Source organism: Nothobranchius furzeri, chromosome 16 (genome assembly GCF_043380555.1).
Source record: "Nothobranchius furzeri strain GRZ-AD chromosome 16, NfurGRZ-RIMD1, whole genome shotgun sequence".
Classification (NCBI taxonomy): Eukaryota; Metazoa; Chordata; class Actinopteri; order Cyprinodontiformes; family Nothobranchiidae; genus Nothobranchius; species Nothobranchius furzeri.
The window spans coordinates 54,336,047-54,356,340 of NC_091756.1; the positions used below are offsets into that span (position 1 = coordinate 54,336,047).

General features: G+C 46.5%; 1 protein-coding gene across 18 annotated transcripts in view; it reads right to left on the bottom strand.

Moving 5' to 3' along the window:
* Positions 1-20,294, bottom strand: part of srcin1b (SRC kinase signaling inhibitor 1b) — a 185,385-nt gene that overhangs the window by 22,265 nt on the left and 142,826 nt on the right. For 14 of the 18 annotated variants that reach the window (XM_054749534.2, XM_054749528.2, XM_054749531.2 and 11 more), the window contains 7 exons: positions 16,259-16,460; positions 13,300-13,429; positions 12,227-12,398; positions 1,856-2,751; positions 1,340-1,429; positions 910-950; positions 700-723 (listed from right to left, as the gene is read on the bottom strand). In XM_054749534.2, coding sequence (XP_054605509.1) covers positions 700-723; positions 910-950; positions 1,340-1,429; positions 1,856-2,751; positions 12,227-12,398; positions 13,300-13,429; positions 16,259-16,460 — 1,555 coding nt within the window. Of the gene's footprint in view, positions 1-699; positions 724-909; positions 951-1,339; positions 1,430-1,855; positions 2,752-12,226; positions 12,399-13,299; positions 13,430-16,258; positions 16,461-18,936; positions 19,093-20,294 lie in introns of all 18 variants that reach the window. The other 4 variants (XM_054749529.2, XM_070545839.1, XM_070545841.1 and 1 more) reach the window with 2 other exon arrangements.

A 20,294-nucleotide genomic window follows, 5' to 3' on the forward strand; every position in this document is an offset into this window, starting at 1 on the left:
TTCAGCTACAGTTTATATTAAATGCACCGCCTGATCCTAGCGTACCCTTTGTTAAGTGTTAGAACTGAAAGTTGATCTAACAACAGTGACGCAACAGGACATCCAGCCTAAATAAATCTGAAAAAGGTAAATCTACTACTCAACTCCGTAGAAAACAAAATCAATACAGTTTCAGAAAATCTAGTCTCTAATATTCTAGTATTAGTATTCTCATCTGTGAATGCAATCAATGCAACTCAATGAAACACAGGGGGCAGAGTTAGAGAGGAATGTCTGTTAGTACACTGTCTGGGGATCAGAGAGTTTTAGGAATCAGAAGGTCAAGGGCAGGGAGTCGAATGGTCCTCAAGATCCCCAATCCAGCTGTTTTTCTCCTTCAACACACCCGATTGTGATTGCAGCTCATCATCAGGTCCTCTGCAGATGCTTGGTAATCACCACTGATTAAAATCAGGTGTGTTGGAGCAGAGACACCTCTCAAAGAAGAAAGGTGGCCCTGCAGGACCAGGCACCACTGGTCAAGGGTTTTGAGGTTCAAGGTCTGAGGGGTCAGATGGACAAGGGTCTGGGGACTGGGGTGAATGAGTCTAGAGTCTGGGGGTCAGTAGGTCTAGGCAGGGACTAGATGTCAGAAGGTCTAGGGTGTAGGGTCTGGGGTCAGACAGGGAAACAGATACTCCATAAACAAACTGTAGCTACCTTTGTTTTTTTTTACATGTCCAGCTAAAACAAAAAGCACGATCAGCAGTTACAGAGCAGCAGCAAGAACGATGTGAAGAAGCAGCCATTAAAATCACACGAGCATGTTTAAAATGAGCAGAGAAACAAGAGTTGGTCTGAAAGGCAGAAGTTTAAACAGCAGCGTGAAGCAGCACCAGGCAGCAGAAACATGGACGTCTGAGAACTTACGGTCAGCTGCTGAGCCGTCACTGGCTGACTCCATCTTCTCCCTGAAAGAAACAAAGCATTAAAACCCAGCTCACGAGTCAACTTGGTTACCGAGGAGCAAATAATCAGTTCCTGAATGAGTTCTGCCGTGTTGGGAAGTTGCTAACACTTGCTAACACTAACAGTTAGCTTCTTCTAACCAAGATGTTTTCTGGATGCTAAAACTGCCTTCCCCGTCATGAGCCAAGATGGGTGAGTTCATTAATGTTAAATTTCAGTGTAACACAGATCTACGTGGCTTTTTCTGACCAAGCTAATGCAGGAAATAGGGGTAGAAGACTAGTTTCACATTCAATAACCTCACATTCAGTTTATCAGCCTGATAGAGCAATGGCATGTGTGTGTGTGTGTGTGTGTGTGTGTGTGTGTGTGTGTGTGTGTGTTTCCTTACGGGCTGTCAGCCTCAGGTGCTCTGGTCAGAACTCGCTGCAGGAGTCCAGTCAAGCTGGCAATCTGCTTCTCCATCGCCTCCATTCGCTCCCTGATGCAGACCCAAAAACACACAGAATACTGAAACTAGCGGCAAATTCAGCCCGAACTACCCTCAAACCTGACACGATCGTTTCAGGTTACGTTTCATCAGATGCTGATTTCAGCTGATTTTGGACGTGAAACTAAAACACTTACACATTGTTTTGGTTCATTTCCACTTGGAAATGGAAGTTTTCCCTGAAGTTGTTTAGTTTTGCTCTATTCATCCAAAACCACACAAATCCAACTCGTCTTTGTGCTGAAAGGTCATTAAAACTGGAACAGCTGCAATCAGTGGACTAAACATAAAATATCTGATAAAGCAGAGGGTTTGTGCTTCAAGACCAGAAATAAACAAAAACAGTTTTCCTCTCTATTAAGTTACGTGAATCATAACTGTGTTTTAGTTTCTGTCAAAGCTCAGCATAAAACTCACCTGGTTTCTGTCTCATTTCCAAGCAGAGGAGAACCAAAAGGCCTGGCTCCTCCTCCATCTCCTATCAGGCAGAGCTGCTCCGCAGTGAGACCAAGTCCAGGTCCCTGGACCCGAGCTTTGGGACTGTCTCCTAACACAGAGGACGTCACAGAGTCCCTCCTCAGACTCTGCCTCCCAGGGGAGCCCCTGTTGGGCAGTGTTCCTCCATAGGAGTCCCTCATGTCGGGAATCTTCTGGGGGGAGGAGGGCGGGACCGTCAGCCCCATGGCCAACATGGAGGCAGTGTAGGCGTCATTGTAAAGCGGACCTCCAGGCCTGTACAGAACGCCGCTCTCCATCAGCTCTCCTTGTAAAGCAGCTGCAGAGTAGGAGGTGAGCGTTCGGACTGACCCAGGCCCTGCTCCCCCACCACGGCGGTACAGCGAGGCATAGGGGTCAGCTCTGGCTGGCAGAGGAGAGTGAGGACCTCCAGCCAGACTCAGCCGACTTGGATCTGGGCCAAGGGCGTACGGGTCCGCATAGATCCCGCCGCCATCACTCCGCAGGAGCACCATGCTCCTGGACCCCCCCACCTCATCGTCCGGCTTTACGTCCCTGCGCTCTAGGATGGCGCTAGAGGAGGTGCAGAAGGCCGGCTGGGTGTGGTGAGGCTGGTGGAGCTGAGTCTGCTGGTGGGGCGAGGAGTGGTGCGATTGGGAGTGTGGGTGAGGCAGGGAGTGAGTGTGGTGGGGCGGCCCCGCATAGGATGAAGGCCTGCCGGCGCTGTAGAGTAGACGGGCCCGGGATGGGGAGCCTTGAGGGGGTGAAGCTGAGGCAGAGGAATGCTGGGAAGACATGGGGGGGTTGCTGAGGCGGCGGTTGGGCGGAGAATCCTGAGGAGCATGCACCATCTCCCTCTGTGACAGAGAGACAGAGACCAGGTTCTAACAGGGATCAGACTAAAACCCAGTTGAGTCCGAAAAAATCAACAGTTTAATTTGACTGAATTCTGGAACGCATTTTAAGCTCACTGACATCATTTTTCCACCAGATAAAAAAATACAATAAGTCTTATGAGTGGCCTTAACCTGTTAAAATAGGTGGTGGATTGTTTTTATTTTAACTTTTAATTAATGACCCTGCATGAATAAAGTTTACATCCATGAATTATGATTAAATATGATTTTGTTTGGATTTTTATCTAAAAAGATGCTTTTCAGTATTATCAATGAAGCTGTTGCTGTTTTCTGCTCTACTGATTTATTAATTAATTTGTATTTATTCTTGTTTAATACAAGCATTTATAAACATAGCTGGCTTTGGCCTCAACATGCAATAATTCCAGTAATTGTTCATAACCCTAACTAACCCATTGTTTTAAGGAAACAAAATAACCTAAACCATAATTTGTGGTTAATTGTTTATCAGATTATTCTGTAACTTTCTGCACTCTTAAGAAATAAAATGTTGACTTTACCATCTTAGTGTATATACTGTACTTACTTTGAACACAACATATACAATGTTTATAACTTCATATTTAAGCAACTACGTTTACTGGAACAAGTTGACATAACTCAGTTAAATCAATTCAAGACTTAATTTTCTAGAGTGTGCTTTATTACAGACAGGGAAGCTTCATGATGACTTATTGACCTGAATGCAGAAATAATCCAGCTTCCATTCAAAACTGTGGGTGGGGGTGATGCGTTAGATGGTAGGAGGTGAGCAGACAGGAGTAATAGATGCAGCAATACAACACAAAAGAGAATCACTCTGTAATTGCTCCTGAAGCACAAAGCAATCTCCTGGAGACAAAGCAAATTGAAAAGCCAATATTTCTACATAATAACCCTGAGGACTCTACCTACACCCCATGGATGGTCTCAGCAGACTCAAAAGCGGTCTTCCTTCTGGTCTCCTAGCAACAGACTGGTATCGATGGTTCAACTACACAGACCTTTTATTTTCCCTGAAGTCCAGAGATGGCCGTGATCCCTAAAGTTGGTCCCACGCTGCCTTTTAAAGGGACTTTACAGAGTTTTGAATTTTTATGCTCGCGATTGCCCCCTCAGGCCAAAAACCTAACTGCAGCTTCAGTAGTAGGCTTGTGCACGAGGCGCGCATGCTGTACGTGCACACTCCTTAAAGAAAATAACAGCTGAGACAGTCCCGTGTGTGTGTGTGTGTGTGTGTGTGTGTGTGTGTGTGTGTGTGTGTGTGTGGGGCCCGGAGGACAGGAGAACGTACAGCTAATTAATTAAATAATTTGGTTCTGTACCTTTCTCTTCAGCACAGCCGACAAAGGTTTATGATGGGTCAGTCCTCCTGCATGCTCAGATCATTCCCTTCCCTTGCTTGAAAAATTGTTCCATAATGAAAGTTGAACCCACATCTTTTTTTTTCTGTGAATTCAATGCCGTTCGGCGAGTCTCAAATAAAAATTTGGGAATCTTACTGTAAAAAACTATACCATTAATGTAAAAAATAAACTCTAAATAAACTATGTTCACATCCAGAATCGAACCCAGGTCTTCTGCACAAGAGTCCGACATCATACTAGGTGAGCTAAAGCACCATTAACATCCTTTTTATCTGTAACTTTTATATCCTTGATGACACCTGAAACAACGTTCAAAGAACGGTTCGGAGCGAAAATGGCTATTTTGTTGTTAATTTGCAGGAAATATCTAGAAGAAAGTTCTGCGGAAAGTAGCTAAGGGTCCTCAGAAATGTAGCTAGCTTTGTCACTAGGCGTCAGGAACAGCGATAAAGTGGCACTGCCTCTATCTCTGCTGCTAAAGCTACGGATAGCAAATGCTACGGGCGATGCCTGAGCGTGAACGCGCATGAAGCAGCCTGCTCGACCCGAGCAGCTCTCTTTTTCTGTGATTTTACAGAAAAACAGGCAATCACAGTAAAAATGCCAGGGCTCATTCTACAGGACCAGGGCATTGCAGGAGAATGTATGAAGAAGAAATTTATTATTTCTATACATGTTTTGGCTGTCACACTTCCATAATGCCCCTTTAAAGCCGGTTGCTCTCCCGCCGAGGACTTCTTTCAAATCGGACCCAGAGGTCCAGTCAGGCGTCTGTGGTCTTTCAGGGAATAATCTGGGCTGTGCTAGCAGGATTTCACATGCAGGCATGTGCACACACCACACACAACTGAACTTAATCCCCCCAGTTCAACTGAAGCTGTAAATCACTTGTAGATATCCAGATGGGAGCTGAGTTGATCTAGTTGTGCCAGCTGACCTCTGAGATGGCAGCAGGCAGCAGCAGATCACTCACAAAGGCAGGCAAAAGCACAATCACACCTCCAGGTAGGTAGAATGGACACAATCAGCATCTGAGTCACTTTTTCTCTAGTTTAACCTGGAACAGCAACACCTTTAACTCGCTTCAGTCAGTGCAGAGCGCTGCAGCAATAAAAGCCTAAAACCCACTATTCAAGTTTAAATCTCAGGTTTTGTTCAAAGCTCAATTGTGAAAAAGCAGTCACCTAAAAGTATTTTCTTTACGTGTTACTAAAATTATTCTCACAGTTTTTATTATTATAGGGGTGTTCCGATCACATTTTTTTGCTCTCGATCTGATTCCGAGTCATTTGATTTTGAGTATCTGCTGATACCGAGTCCCGATCCGATACTTTTCAGGGACGCAGTAAAATAAGAAGAAAACACATCCAAGTCGCCCTTTAAATTTTACTGTCACTCATTTAGGAGCTACGCTGATAACGAAACATGTTTTTATTATGAAGGTTGAGAAGCTCGGTCATCCGGGAGGGACTCGGAGTAGACCCGCTGCTCCTCCACGTCAAGAGGAACCAGTTGAGGTGGCTCAGGCATCTGGTCAGGATGCCTCCTGGACGCCTCACTGGTGAGGTTTTCCAGGCACGTCCAACCGGGAGGAGACCTAAAGGTAGAACCACGACACGGTGGAGGGACTATGTCTCTCAGATGGCCAGGGAACGCCCCTGGAGAAGCTGACCCAAGTGGCTGAGGAGAAGGAAGTCTGGGCCTCTCTGCTTAGGCTACTGTCCCCATGACCGTACTTCGGATAAGCGGCCAAAAAGCACGTATAAATGAATATATTTAAAAGGAGCAGCGTTACTGTTATGTCAAGTTGTTTACTCCCTCAATATGCAGCTGTACTGAGCAATGCATGTTCCCGTGATGGAGCAGTTGGCGGAGTCTCGGCAGGCAGTGTAACTTTTCCTTGCATAACACCTGTAGCTCCAGCACACAGCTCCGGTGCTGCAGGAGAACTAGAAACCCAGATGTTTTGCAATCTGTTGGCAATTTCTCATTGTTTATTAGCGTAACTTACTCTGTCGTCTCTGGCTCTGCATTTTTGTCTGATTTCACTGTGAACTGGGACTGGTAGTGGCAAACTGGGAGTTAATGGAGACCAAAGATTTGCTTTGTTGACCCCCAAAGGGAAAAGTCGGAGGTGAAAGTGCTTTGTTTGAAGGCAGCTGTGTCCTATCCAGCATGCTGAAAGCCCGGTATGCACACTTTACAAGCAGCTGTAGCAGGTCTGCCTTCTTTGTCCGGTTTAAAACACCATCAAGCTGAAGACATTTTAGCTCTACTGAGGAAAAATGTTAGCTCTGCGTTAGCTTGCTAGGCTAGTCAAAAACTGCACCATAAATTCTGTGACATTACTTTGATGTTTTCATACAAGAAACAAAGAATATTGATTTAGGGAACTTATTGAAATTAAAACTAATCCGTTGTTATTCTATTTGAAAATCTCTATTTAAAAAGTCATGTTTGTTGTCTTAAAAGGTGAAATCGATTTATTTCTCCCGATCCTTTCAAAATCACATAATCAGGCCCAATTTTTGATCACGTAATTGAATCGGAGCATTTCTAGATTATTAGATTATAAATCAGGACTGTAGGACTGTATGAAACAGAAAATGAATATGAGACAGAAATGAGACCATAACATGTCTCCTCTAAAAACAAAGTGATCCGGACCTCTCAGTAAATCAGGAGTTCGTTCCAACAGATGAAACCTCTGGAGCCTCAGCATCTATTTTTCAACACATTTTAACCAAAACCTCAGGATTTGATTCACGTCCCCTGTAAAGCACTCACACTTGACAGCTGATAGTTGTCTGGCATGAACTACAGGTATTAGTGGTGTTTCACCTGCATATTCAGCAGAGGTGGTTGTTCTGATGGTATTCATCATTTTTGAGAGGGTGTGTGCTGATCATGCAGTGAGAAAGTTCCTACCTAACAAATCAAATAGAAACATCAAGCTGTAAAGGGTTAGGGACATATGCAAAATGCAACATTTGCATTTGTTTGTGCTGCCATGTGGGTCTCTACTGCCTCTATAAACACTACAAATGTGAAAGAAATTGGTCCATCAATTTTCTGTCAGTGTTTGGTTTTAAGAATTATCTACCTAAAACAAGCCGTTTCAAAAAGTCCCTGTTTGTGATGTCATAAACGCGGACAGAACCGCCTCTCACATTCAAGAGAGCTGCTGCTGGGGTTGCAGTGGCTCTAGCCTCTCATGTCAGAGCTTCTCATAGCTGAGCTTCAGAAGACATCCCTGATATTTGGACACCTCTCCTCAGATTGGATTACAACACTGTAACTCTACCGCTGACTTGCAACGTTGATGTTTTATCTCCACAAATAACACAAGCCTGAAGAGACTTCTGCTACGTGGTGAAGTTGCTAATGATAATGGTTAGCTTAAACTAGTCAGGAAGTTTGTTGCTGTTTTTTGAATGTTAAAATACAACAATACTCCTCCTTGAACCGTACTCCTCCTTGAACCGTCACCTTATCGTGGTGGAGGAGTTTGAGTGCCCTAATGATCCTAGGAGCTATGTTGTCTGGGGCACTTAGTGCCCCTGGTAGGGTCTCCCATGACAAATTGGTCTTAGGTGAAGGGTGAGACAAAGGACGGTTCGAAGGATCTTTCATGGCGGTTAAAACGAAGAGTCGGAGTACCCGGCCCGGAGGGTTACCGGGGTCCCACCCTGGAGCCAGGCCTGGGGTTGGGGCCCGTGAGCGAGCGCCTGGTGGCCGGGCTTTCGCACATGGGGCCCGGCCGGGCCCAGCCCGAACCGGATACATGGGCTCGTCCAACTGTGGACCCACCACCCGCAGGAGGAACATGAAGGGTCCGGTGCAATGCGAATCGGGTGGCAGACCAAGGCGGGAGCCTTGGCGGTCCAATCCCCGGACAAGAAAACTAGTTTTTGGGACATGGAACGTCACCTCGCTGGCGGGGAAGGAGCCGGAGCTTGTGGCAGAGGTTGAGCGGTACCGGCTAGATATAGTCGGACTCACCTCGACACATTGCATTGGCTCTGGAACCCGAGACCTGGAGAGGGGTTGGACACTCTACTTTGCTGGAGTTGCTCTGGGTGAGAGGCGGAGGGCTGGGGTTGGCTTTTTGTTAGCCCAGAGACTCTCTGCCTGTGTGTTGGGGTTTACCCCGGGGGACAAGAGGGTAGCTTCCTTGCGCCTTCGGGTCGGGGAACGGGTCCTGACTGTTGTTTGTGCTTATGGGCCAAATATCAGTTCAGAGTACCCACCCTTTTTGGAGTCCCTGGGATGAGTGCTAGATAGAGCTCCATCAGGGGACTCCATTGTCCTGCTGGGGGACTTCAATGCTCACGTGGGCAATGACAGCTTGACCTGGAGGGGTGGGATTGGGAGGAACGGCCCACCTAATCTGAACTCGAGCGGTGTTTTGTTATTGGACTTCTGTGCAAGCCGCAGTTTGGCCATAACGAACACCATGTTCGAACATAAGGATGCCCACTGGTACACTTGGTACCAGGGCAGCCTAGGTCACAGGTCGATGATAGATTTTGTAGTCGTATCATCTGACCTGCGGCCGTATGTTTTGGACACCCGAGTGAAGAGAGGGGCGGAGCTGTCAACTGATCACCACCTGGTGGTGAGTTGGATCAGATGGCAAGGGAACATGCCGCGTAGACCTGGCAGACCCAAACGCATAGTGAGGGTCTGCTGGGAACGCCTGGCAGAAGAACCTGTCAAGACGGTCTTCAACTCCCACCTCCGGCAGAGCTTTGACCACGTCCCGAGAGCAGTGGGGGACATTGAGTCCGAGTGGGCCTTGTTCCACTCTGCGATTGTCGAGGCGGCTGTTGCTAGCTGTGGTCGTAAGGTGGCCGGTGCCAGTCGTGGTGGCAACCCCCGTACCCGCTGGTGGACACCAGAGGTTCGGGGAGCCGTCAGGCTGAAGAAGGAGGCCTACAGGGCGTGGCTGGTCTGTGGGTCTCCGGAGGCAGCAGACAGGTACCGGATAGCCAAGCGGGGTGCAGCAGTGGCAGTTGCAGAGGCAAAATCTCGGGCGTGGGAGGAGTTTGGTGAGGCCATGGAGAAAGACTATCGATCGGCTCCAAAGAGGTTCTGGCAAACTGTCCGGCGCCTCAGGAGAGGAAGGCAGCAACTCGCTCACACTGTTTACAGTGGGGATGGGGAGCTGCTGACGTCAACTGAGGCTATAGTCGGACGGTGGAAGGAATACTTTGAGGAGCTCCTCAATCCCACCAATGCGCATTCCGAGGAGGAACCAGAGCTGGGAGGCCTGGGGATGGACTGTCCGATCTCGGGGGCAGAAGTTGCTGAGGTAGTCAAACAACTACACAGTGGCGGAGCCCCGGGGGCGGATGAGGTTCGTCCTGGGTATCTCAAGGCTATGGATGTTGTAGGGCTGTCATGGTTGACACGTCTCTACAACATTGCGTGGTCATCGGGGGCAGTTCCTAGGGAGTGGCAGACCGGGGTGGTGGTCCCCATCTTTAAGAAGGGTGACCTGAGGGTGTGTTCCAACTATAGGGGGATCACACTCCTTAGCCTCCCTGGAAAGGTCTACGCCAAGGTACTGGAGAGGAGGGTCCGATCGATAGTTGAATCTCAGATAGAGGAGGAGCAATGTGGTTTTCGTCCTGGCCGTGGAACTGTGGACCAGCTCTATACCCTTGCAAGGGTGATGGAGGGGGCATGGGAGTTTGCCCAACCAATCCACATGTGCTTTGTGGATTTGGAGAAGGCTTATGACCGTGTCCCCAGGGGCACCCTGTGGGGGACGCTCCAGGAGTATGGGGTGGGTGGCTTTCTGTTAAGGGCCATTCAGTCCCTTTACCAGAGGAGCGTGAGTTTGGTCCGCATAGCCGGTAGTAAGTCGGACCTGTTCCCAGTGAGGGTTGGACTCCGCCAGGGCTGCCCTTTGTCACCGGTTCTGTTCATCACTTTTATGGACAGAATTTCTAGACGCAGCCGTGGTGTGGAGTGTGTCGAGTTTGGTGGCAGGAGAATCTCGTCTCTGCTGTTTGCGGATGATGTGGTCCTCCTAGCTTCATCCAGCTCTGACCTTCAGCTCTTGCTGGGTAGGTTCGCGGCCGAATGTGAAGCGGGTGGGATGAGGATCAGCACCTCCAAATCTGAGACCATGGTTCTCGACCGGAAAAGGGTGGCTTGCCACCTCCGGGTCGGGGGAGAGGTCCTACCTCAAGTGGAGGAGTTTAAGTATCTCGGGGTCTTGTTCACGAGTGAGGTTAGGAGGGATCGGGAGATCGACAGGCGGATTGGTTCGGCGTCTGCAGTGATGCGGACGCTGAGCCGATCTGTCGTGGGGAAAAGGGAGCTGAGCCAGAAAGCCAGGCTCTCGATTTACCAGTCGATCTACGTCCCAATCCTCACCTATGGTCATGAGCTTTGGGTAATGACCGAAAGAACGAGATCGCGGATACAAGCGGCCGAAATGAGTTTCCTCCGTAGGGTGGCCGGGCTCAGCCTTAGAGATAGGGTGAGGAGCTCAGACATTCGGGAGGGACTCGGAGTAGAACCGCTGCTCCTCCGGATCGAAAGGAGCCAGTTGAGGTGGTTTGGGCATCTGGTCAGGATGCCTCCTGGACGCCTCCCCGGGGAGGTGTTTCGGGCATGTCCTGCCGGCAGAAGGCCCCCGGGTCGACCCAGGACACGTTGGAGAGGTTACATCTCCAATCTGGTCCGGGAACGCCTTGGGGTCCTGCCGGAGGAGCTGGTGGACAAGGCCGGGGAGAGGACAGCCTGGAGCTCCCTAATTGGGATGTTGCCCCCGCGACCCGGACCCGGATAAGCGGAGGAAGACGAAGACGAAGACGAAAATACAACAGCCTTCCTTGTTGTGAGTAAAGATGGTGAGTTCATCATTATTAGATATGTCATGTTTTTCAAATCCTAGAGTTTCACCCATGGACGTAAAATTTTTTTTTTGGGGGGGGGGAGAGACATGCCCCCCCCCCCCCCCCCCCCCACTTTTTCCAAAGTCAAGTTTTGACCCCTGCACTTTTCACCATTGCTTTATATTAAAATTGGCACTGGTTGAGCTCTAGGACCAAGCAGAAAACAACCATTTGTGTTGAAGTCTGTTTCCCATTAGAACATACTGCCCCCCCCCCCCCCCCCCCCGTGTGTCCCCCCCACTTCTAAAGTGAAAATTACGTCCATGGTTTCACCGTCTATCAGAAACTAATGCAGGAGATAGGTGTAGGAGACTATTTTCATGTTCAGCCTGCATGAAAAACTCAGAGTGACCGATTATGATCAGAATTAATCATTAAAAAATGAGTTTTCTGTGAGCCACATCTTCAAGGTTCTAGACTATTTTGCTTAATTGAGGCTTGTCACGCTGTGATGCTATTATCAGGACCGGAGCTGCCAGGGTCCCTCAAGATCTGGCATTCCCACAAGGTCCATATCCAACAGGGAATGCGCTGGCTGTTAGTGCCTAGATTGTTCTTCTTTCCCAACAGAGTTACATAATTTTCTACCATTTTGTGTTTTCCTAAAATGAACTTTGAACAAGACTTTAAACATTCTGACTTTTTGGGATGGTTCTGGATAGGTTCTGACTCGTGTGGTTCAGCCCGAGGATCTCGAAATGCTTTCTCATTCAACTAAATTGTGTGTGAAGTCATTTATCTCCTACAACAATCTAAATTGTGTATAGAGTGAGAGAAACTGGACCTCCAGGCCGTTATTTCAGAACAGTTTACTGGCGTCCAGCCTAGTCGGGGCTGAAGATGTGGCAGACTGGCGCTGGTCCAGAAAAAAGGTCACATGACTCAGCCGATGAGAGTAACTTCAGCTCTGACTCGTAACGCCTGGCGGCGTTTGTAAACACACGCGTGATGATGTCATGGTGATTCAGAAGGAAAACCCTGCCTTTACTCTCCTGAGGTGGTTTAAAAAGTTACTTCCTGCCACCAGCTGGAGTCAAACGGAAGCACGAAGGGAATGAAACACTACTGAGACGGGCTGTAATCTCACCTCTAATCAACCATGTCTTTAGTGAATACAGTAAACTTTCTGAGGTCCAGAAGAAACATGCTGCCACTCACCCTCATGTCTCCGTTGGCGAGGTGGGGGTTGTGGTGTCCTGGATAGGTCCCATAAACCGGCTCTTTGCAATAAATCTTAATCACGCAGCGGTCCTGAACGTCCCGTGGGTCCTCCAGCTCATAGAAGATGTTCCGGATCTCATCCTTGATCAGCAGAGCGGTGCTGGGAGATCTAATCAATAATTATCAAACACAAACAAACCAGGAACAGACCATGAATACACAACTGCAGCTCCAATTTCCTTCTAACAGGCTGGAAGCTTCTAAACCGAATCAGGCGTTGGTAATGAGACAATCAAGTGGACCGAGCTGATATTAAACTCATCAGAGTGTAATACTCAGAATGTGTGGAGCCTGCTGATAAATAATCTTCAGATGATACAGATAATCTAAATGAGCATCTTAGTGAAACAGTAATTATCTTCTGCCCCAGCTGTTTGGAAAATGAGAACATTGTTTAAAATAATCGAGCTTTTTTAGACGCTTCTGGCTGCTGAAACCAGCTGAGACTTCAGTTTCTCATTAAAGTCATTACACAAAGGTCACAGAGGTGGGTTTTAGTTAGCTTCATGACTTGTAATCCACCAACTCCGAAATGATCCTGTCTCATTAAACCAGCCGTTTACCTCTATTCCTGTTATTGTCTCTGTCCTAACAAGCTGCTGTCTCGGTCTTTACATCTAGAGGCAGATGTTATCGTCCCACCTCTTACACATCTGTCCCTGAGCGATAACATCCCTCAGCTCAGTGGTCTAGTGGTAGAGTGTCCGCCCTGAGACTGGGAGATCACGGTTCGATTCCTGGTCGGGTCATACCAAAGACTTTGAAAAAATTGGACCCAATGCCTCCCTGCTTGACACTCAGCATTAAGGGGTTGGATTGGGGGGTTAAACCACCAAATGGTTCCCGAGCGCGGCTGTGTCTGCAGCTCACCGCTCCCCCAGGGGATGGGTCAAATGCGGAGAACAAATTTCGCACACACATCAGTGTGTGTGACAACTAATGGGACTTTAACTTTAACTTTAACATATTTGGAAGCCACCTTTAGTTGTTTTCTAAACAGACATGTCTACCTGAGCATGGCCATGGTGAGTCTCTGGGGGAACATGTGCACGATGAGCGCCCTCAGGGTTTCCAGGCTGGTGAGCTCGTGGGTCAGGTGAACCCTGCGGATCTCCTCTCCGAGTTGAAGGAACAAGATTCCTGCAGTCGTGAACAGGAAATGAGGTTATATGTTGCTGTTAAGGCTTCAGTCACGTCTACTTTATGGTCACCTATAAATACCATATCATCGTAGGTCTGATTTCTGGGTTATTTATGTCCTTTCAGACAAACATGAGGCATTTGACCTGACCTCCACCAAAAACCCCATGAGGGGGAGAACAAACAGCACGATGCTGCACCATCTGGGAGAACTCTTAATGAAGGAACTTTTGTTTCGCATGAAGCACTGATCAGTTTTGGTTTATTTTCACCAAGTCATAAAGTTATCAGCAGCATCCAAATATCAATAATATCCAACTCAAATAATATTTATTTGTTCTTAGATAACTTTTGTTTAAACACCAGCGATGCCCGTCTACCAAGCTTTAATGTGTTCTGATTAATTGGCTTTTAATTAGAAGCATCAATGCTGCTGCTGAAAACTGAATTACCGTAAATCCTCTAATACTGGCCTGTATTAGAGGATTTACGGTATCATGTTTATCTTTTTCTCCCTGCAGCAATGGACTGGTGTTGAATGTTTTATTTATTATTGATGTTGAGTTTAACGACTTGCAAGGCTGACCATGGATGTAACAAATCTGGTCTCCTGTATGTGGAACCTAGAGCAAAAAGCAGATCAGGTTCTGAACCACACAAAACGTAAAATCTTAAAGTAGGATTGTGAAAATGGTGAAGTTCCTCCTTATAGCTGCATCTGCATCCCTCATTAAGCAATCCTGTGTGCTGTCTCTGCGTTGCACCTTTTTTGTTTATTTTACGTCATGTGTTCTCCCATTTTGTTTTATTTTGGGGAAAACAATGTTAGAAAATAAATTGTTGTGTTTTAGGAAACAAAAAACCTTTGTGCAGACTTTGGAACGACAAATGTTTATGACTCAAAAATAAAAATAATTTTGTCCTGTCTGAAGCTATGGTTGTGTCTGAACTTGTGTTTTATTCTGGATGTTTTGAAAAGAGAAAATAACAAACAACCAAAGAAAAAAAGGTCTTTCAAAGGGAGTTGGTATCATTTGTGAGTGGGAATAATGCTTCTGTCTGGATGATCATCTTTATTAAAGGGGAACTAGGCAGTTTTGGCTTGTCTTAGCACCCCCTAGTGTCCGTTTGTAGAACCGAAAGCAAAATCTCTTCTTACTGTGCGTTCATCTTTTGACCCCTTAATCTAACTGCTGAAATGTCTTTAGCCCTCCTTTATTGTCTACAGGAGTGATTCATCACTTTATTAAAGAAACCAGTTGTGTTCATGATCTAAAACATGCAGGAAACGTACTGGAAGCAGACTGCAGCACCAGGTATGTCAGCTCAAACTCCCAACAGAGCAGACTGAAGTTTGAAATTGCAAGTGGAATATCTGGCCACAGGGGGCAATAGGGGCTGGGTGGCATTTCATTAACCCTGTAAAGGATCATTTTAGCACATACTGGCTCAAGAAAATGATTTAAAAAGATGAAAAAGTTGCAAATTTTCCCTTTAAAACAGCGTCTCTAAATGTATTATTGTCATTTACACATAGAAACTTATAAAAATCTATTTTCAAGGTATTACTTGAGTGCTTGCTTGCAATAATTTAGGTATATACTGACCCATATCACCATGGAATATACACATCTATATAATTAAAATAAACGTGGTTGTCTCTGAAGCCGGAAGCGTTGCCATGGTACGTTGCCATGGTGATGTCCCGTACACTCTGCTGCCTGGCAGCCTGGCTGTTAGCTTTGTAAGTAACGCTGCTTACGTGGTCGTCTGTGAAGTCGGGAACAGGCTCTCAGCATGGAGGCACAGCTGGTCATTGCCCCACATTCAAATAAGGATAACTCTCGTTAGCCAGAGCTTCATTTGAAAGAACACGCTCAGGTGCCGGTCTGCTCGGATCTGGCAACTCAATAACTTTTTAGCTAACAAGCCCTTAGTTTAGCACCAATGTTCTAATTACAGAACAAGAAAATCAAAGGCAGAAGTGGCCGTGTGCAATTTAGAACTTCCTTGGATTTAATGTTGAAAGCATTTGTTGCAGTGGGATTCTGAGTGGTTCCAGTTCGGTTCGGTTCCGTGCGCTGTCTCTGCATCTGAAAATGTCCCTGCTGCGCTGAAGAAGCATGACCTCAGTGAGTACAGCCTGCTGTATGCGTGTGTGTGTGTGATCGTTCGAACTGAGTTCAACAACTAAACCAATCAACCGATGGCCATTAAATTAGGGGATTATATGTCCACTTTTCAGTCTCTGTCAGGGGCATCTGGGGAGTGTCCTACATTTAGCAAAATGTCCATTTTTTTTAATCCAAGAGCAGGGATCAAATTATGGAGGACTAGATTTCTTTCAGGGAGAGCCCGAAAGAAGATCCAGTTTCCAATATCTATGGGCTCTCAGTGTAGCGGGGATCCTTTTGAGCGAAGAGGACGCAGAGCGCTGATTGTTGATGCGCTCGCTGCGTCCGTTGCACGGTACATTCTCAAGGTGGTGCAACAAAACATTATTATTAACACACGATTGTTCATATCCATTTACATCCTCTGCTACTCTGTCTTTTATTTGTGCCTGACGTGCTCCGCTCATCACATGTGCTGCGGTGATTTCACCTCAGATCACCCATCAAAAGTCAGTCACACACCCAGGGCCGTTTCAAGGCATTTAGGGGGCCAAGGTAAAACAGAAAAATCGAAAAGTGACCGAACCCATTCCGTATTCCACATTCCTGATGGAATATTTTAGCATTTCATTCCAAACATTTCTCTGGTCTCTAAAAATCTGACTGAATGAAAACTGAAAGCCAGGCAGAGGATGATGTGGTAGATTTATCAGACCTGGAGCGCGAAGCTTGGCTTGGCTGGACGAGCGGGCCAGTGGGAGACTCTGGCGGAGCCGGTTCATCCGGTTGAAGCCGATGGGAATGTCTGGCTCTGACATGGTCTCCAGGTTTTCAGCTGATGCAAAGGAAACCCTGCTGGCCTGGTCGGCAAGCGCCGGCTGCGTTGGGCTGAGTCGTGTCACACGAGGCGTCCGAGTCTGAGACAGCAGAGAAAAGACTTAAAGTAAAGAACAAACACTCGAGCAGAAGGAAAACAACGTCTCAGATACGACCAACAAGAAACTGCTTCTACACAAACGGAGCGGAACCCTGAAGGTAAAATCAGAGCAGCTCTGACAGTCTGGTTCAATGAACCGAGTCGTTCTAGTAGCGGATTCAGAACCACCCAGAAACTACTGGAAACGTTTTAAATGAAATCCTGAAACTGGGAACAGATTAAATGGTTGCATCATTTGACAGAATTAAAATGTAAATGCATGCAGCTCTTAGAGTTCTGGGTTCAACCAGAGCCCGGCCATCTAGAGTCAAACCCAGCTCTAACTGGTTGTCCAGGTTCAATCACAGTCACTGCAGAGCCCAAATAGTGTAGAACCTCTCATTCCAGCAGGCGCTGCTGCAGCAGGTTGGCTTTAATGAATCCTTACTGGCAGACATTTTCCAGCCCGAAGAATTCAGCAATGAGCTCCCAGAATGCTTTGAGAAGCCTCCTGTCTCTCTGTGGTCAGAGCTGCGATTACCCAGCTCCAGTTTGATATGGTGGGATTACACGAGTAGTCAGCTGTGTGTGTGTGCGTGCGTGTGTGTGTGTGTGTGCGTGCGTGCGCGTGCGTGCGTGCGTGCGTGTGTGTGTGTGTGTGCGTGTGTGTGTGTGTGTGTGTGTGTGTCAGTGTAAGTATGTAGGAAACACAATCACATCAAAAGAAACAAAAATAAGATAAAACAGAGCGTAGCATGCTGTTGAACACCCCAAGGCTTTTGTTCTTCTTTTTATAAGATTAAACACACACACACACACACACACACACACACACGCGCATGCATGAACACATGCACGCACATGTCCATCAACATTGAACACTCCAATTCCAGCGAGGCTAACACCTTCTGCTTTCAACACACAAGAATGAAGACAGTGAAGGCAGCTATCCATCTATCTGTGAAAAAGACAAACAGATGAAAAAAGTTTGAGGTGGAAAAGAGAGAGAAAATAAAACAAAAAGGAGAACAGCAGAAGACGAAAGAAATGGAGCAAGAGTTCCTCTTTTTAGCTTTTGTTCTATCACATTTACGTTTTAGTTTCCAGTTTTCTGCTGAAGTTCTTAACGTCAAAGCTGTTGTCCTGTTGAAGTTGCATCAGATGTAGAAATCAGGGACTTAGACAGTCTTCAACAAGTGTTCAGTTAACATTTATTATGTAAAACTGGTGATGGACTCCATGAAAACAATATGAGATGCCTTAAACAGATCAGATTTAATTCTCTAGATGTGCCCAGGTCAGACACACAAACCCACCACACATCTTTACTTCAGGTCAGAGGTACAAAAAGGTTGAAGGTTAAACTCCTTCAGCCTCATGTGTTCAACAGTTTGACCTGGAAGGTTCATATCCACAACAACAAACAAACAGAGCTAACTTTGGACTCTAGGATGAAACCTATAGTTTTACAGATCTGGAACTAAAAACAAATGTACGAGCAGAGCTGCAATGACACTGACTGCAAGAAATTCCTAACAGATTTTTAATCATTAACAGAGCCTTTCATGGACAGCTCTGGTCGGTGGGAACCCTTTTTATAACTGTAATGCACAACTTGACCTCTGGGAGAAGCATCATTTATTACTGCTTGCCAGGAGAGCTCACCCTCACCAGAGAAGAAGAACTTCTGAGAAACCTGGGTGTAATGGTGAATCAGACACAGGCAGGTAAAAGGATATATCAAGAAAAAGACTTGTCAACACGTGGAGTACTTCACGAATAAATAAACCCATGGAACATGCTTATCTATGCTTTTCTTTCTGATCTCCTGAGACACCTCTGTCCTTTGCTTCCTCTGGTCCATGCTGAGTGTTGTACACACCATGTCACCAAGCAACACAGTTACTACGTGGAGCGCTATATGTACCCCCACTGTGGGTTTCTTGTGGGTTTTTGTTTCATTTTCCACACATATTGACTGTTCAGTCGACTGTTGCAGCCCATTATAATTGTTTGATGATGACCTGCTGAGGCAGGTCAGAGCACCGACAGGCTTCAGCTAACACAACCAAACAGCAGCAACGGTAAAAAACCGGAACCTAAAAACTTTCAGAAAGTCTTGAGAATTCCTGATTCAAACGGTCAGAAGAAATTCCGGCAGTTTGAAAGAAAAACAAAGGAGTGGATCAGGACTTTTGCTCATTACAGTCTGATTCTTACCTCTCCTGTATGCGACTCCAAATCTCCGACTCAATGTTGGAACTGGATGGATTTTTAGGAGGACGTTCTCACCAACCAACAGTGTTGATTGATGAAGCAGCTGTAACATGACAACCCCCCCCCCCCCCCATTCCCAAAAACATATAAAACATATGCAGCCACGCACACAAACACACACACACACACACACACACACACACACACACACACACACACACACACACACACAAGATTTTTCTGACGCTCCAGTTACAGACCGTGGCATTCCTTCCCTGTGAGACTTGGCTGAGAGCATCCGAGCCTACCCATCCACCAGCATGTTCTGTAGCGAAGTTCTGAGTCAGATGGATGAGGCAACGTCATGATGTTTGCTGACAGATGCCAGTCGACAGGCTGAATGTCCCTCAAGCAGCCTGAGAAACAAGAGGCAGGTGAAGGAGCTGAGTGGAACATCAAACATCCACCTGTGAGCAGCCTGATTCATCCTCAGTGTTCCCAGAGGAACAGCTCGAGGTTATTCCCCTGCAATTTTAAACTGGATGTTTTCATCAGTTTCATGCTCAGATGTTACCAGATCGTCTCTGCTGCGGCAGGGTGAGTTTGTTTATGAACACGCTCACAGACTTTAGATTAAGTCAAGCCAAAAACCAAGAATCATTCATTCATCAAGCTTGAGGGAATTTAGATTGTGTTGCTGACCTTTTAAAGCTGCTGAGGTAACCTCACATCATTGGCAGACGGCAGCAAAGTGCCACTAAATGATTCTGGCCACATCTCTTAGCTCAGGGCTGGTCAGAAAGACTGGTCTGTAGGTCACCCGAACAGGTCAGAGGTCAGGGACAAAAATCAGACTTAGTAAGAAAACAGCTCTGAATCAAATCAGAGATTTGGGATTCAACAAATCATATCTAACATCAAATGTTCCTCAGTTAGTGAAAAAGCCATGTTGATTTTTTTTACTGAATACAAAACGGGTAAATAAAACAAAGTCCTCATCTAACAAGGGCCATGTCCAAAGTGATCCTCATCTTTCACTCTCAGAGCATCACAGTTCATCTCAATGAACTAGACTCGACACCATGCTGCATGCTTCAGGGTGTCGGCACTCTTACAGCCATTGTTGTGTGCATGTTTGTTGACAACAGTTTTATTTTTTCAGATCATCAGAGAGTTCTTTATCATGAGGTGTCATGTTGAACCTCCAATGACCAGTAGGAGAGAGAGAAAACAAACACTCATGTCTCCCCATTCACATGAAAGACCTCGTCACATGGCCCTAGAGAGTGGCCTGACAACGCCCCATTGGGGGCTCTCGGTTGTGGGGCGGGTGCTACCGTTGTCTTTCAAACGATCTCCGCTTGCTACTGGACAATAAACAACATGTCTCATGGCAACGGATGTCGGTAAATGAGGCGGTCCACAGTTAAAGAAGGCAGAAAAACCTTATTTTTTCTAAATAAAGGTCTTAAATACATCTATCTGCTCCTGGTTCTAATAAAGCCCGAGTCCAGATAGGACAAGATTGATGTTAAAGCTGTTTCAAACAAGCGGTCGCCATCTTGTTCCACTCTATTGCATCATCTGACCCATCAGATGAATAGAGGGCCCCGACTGG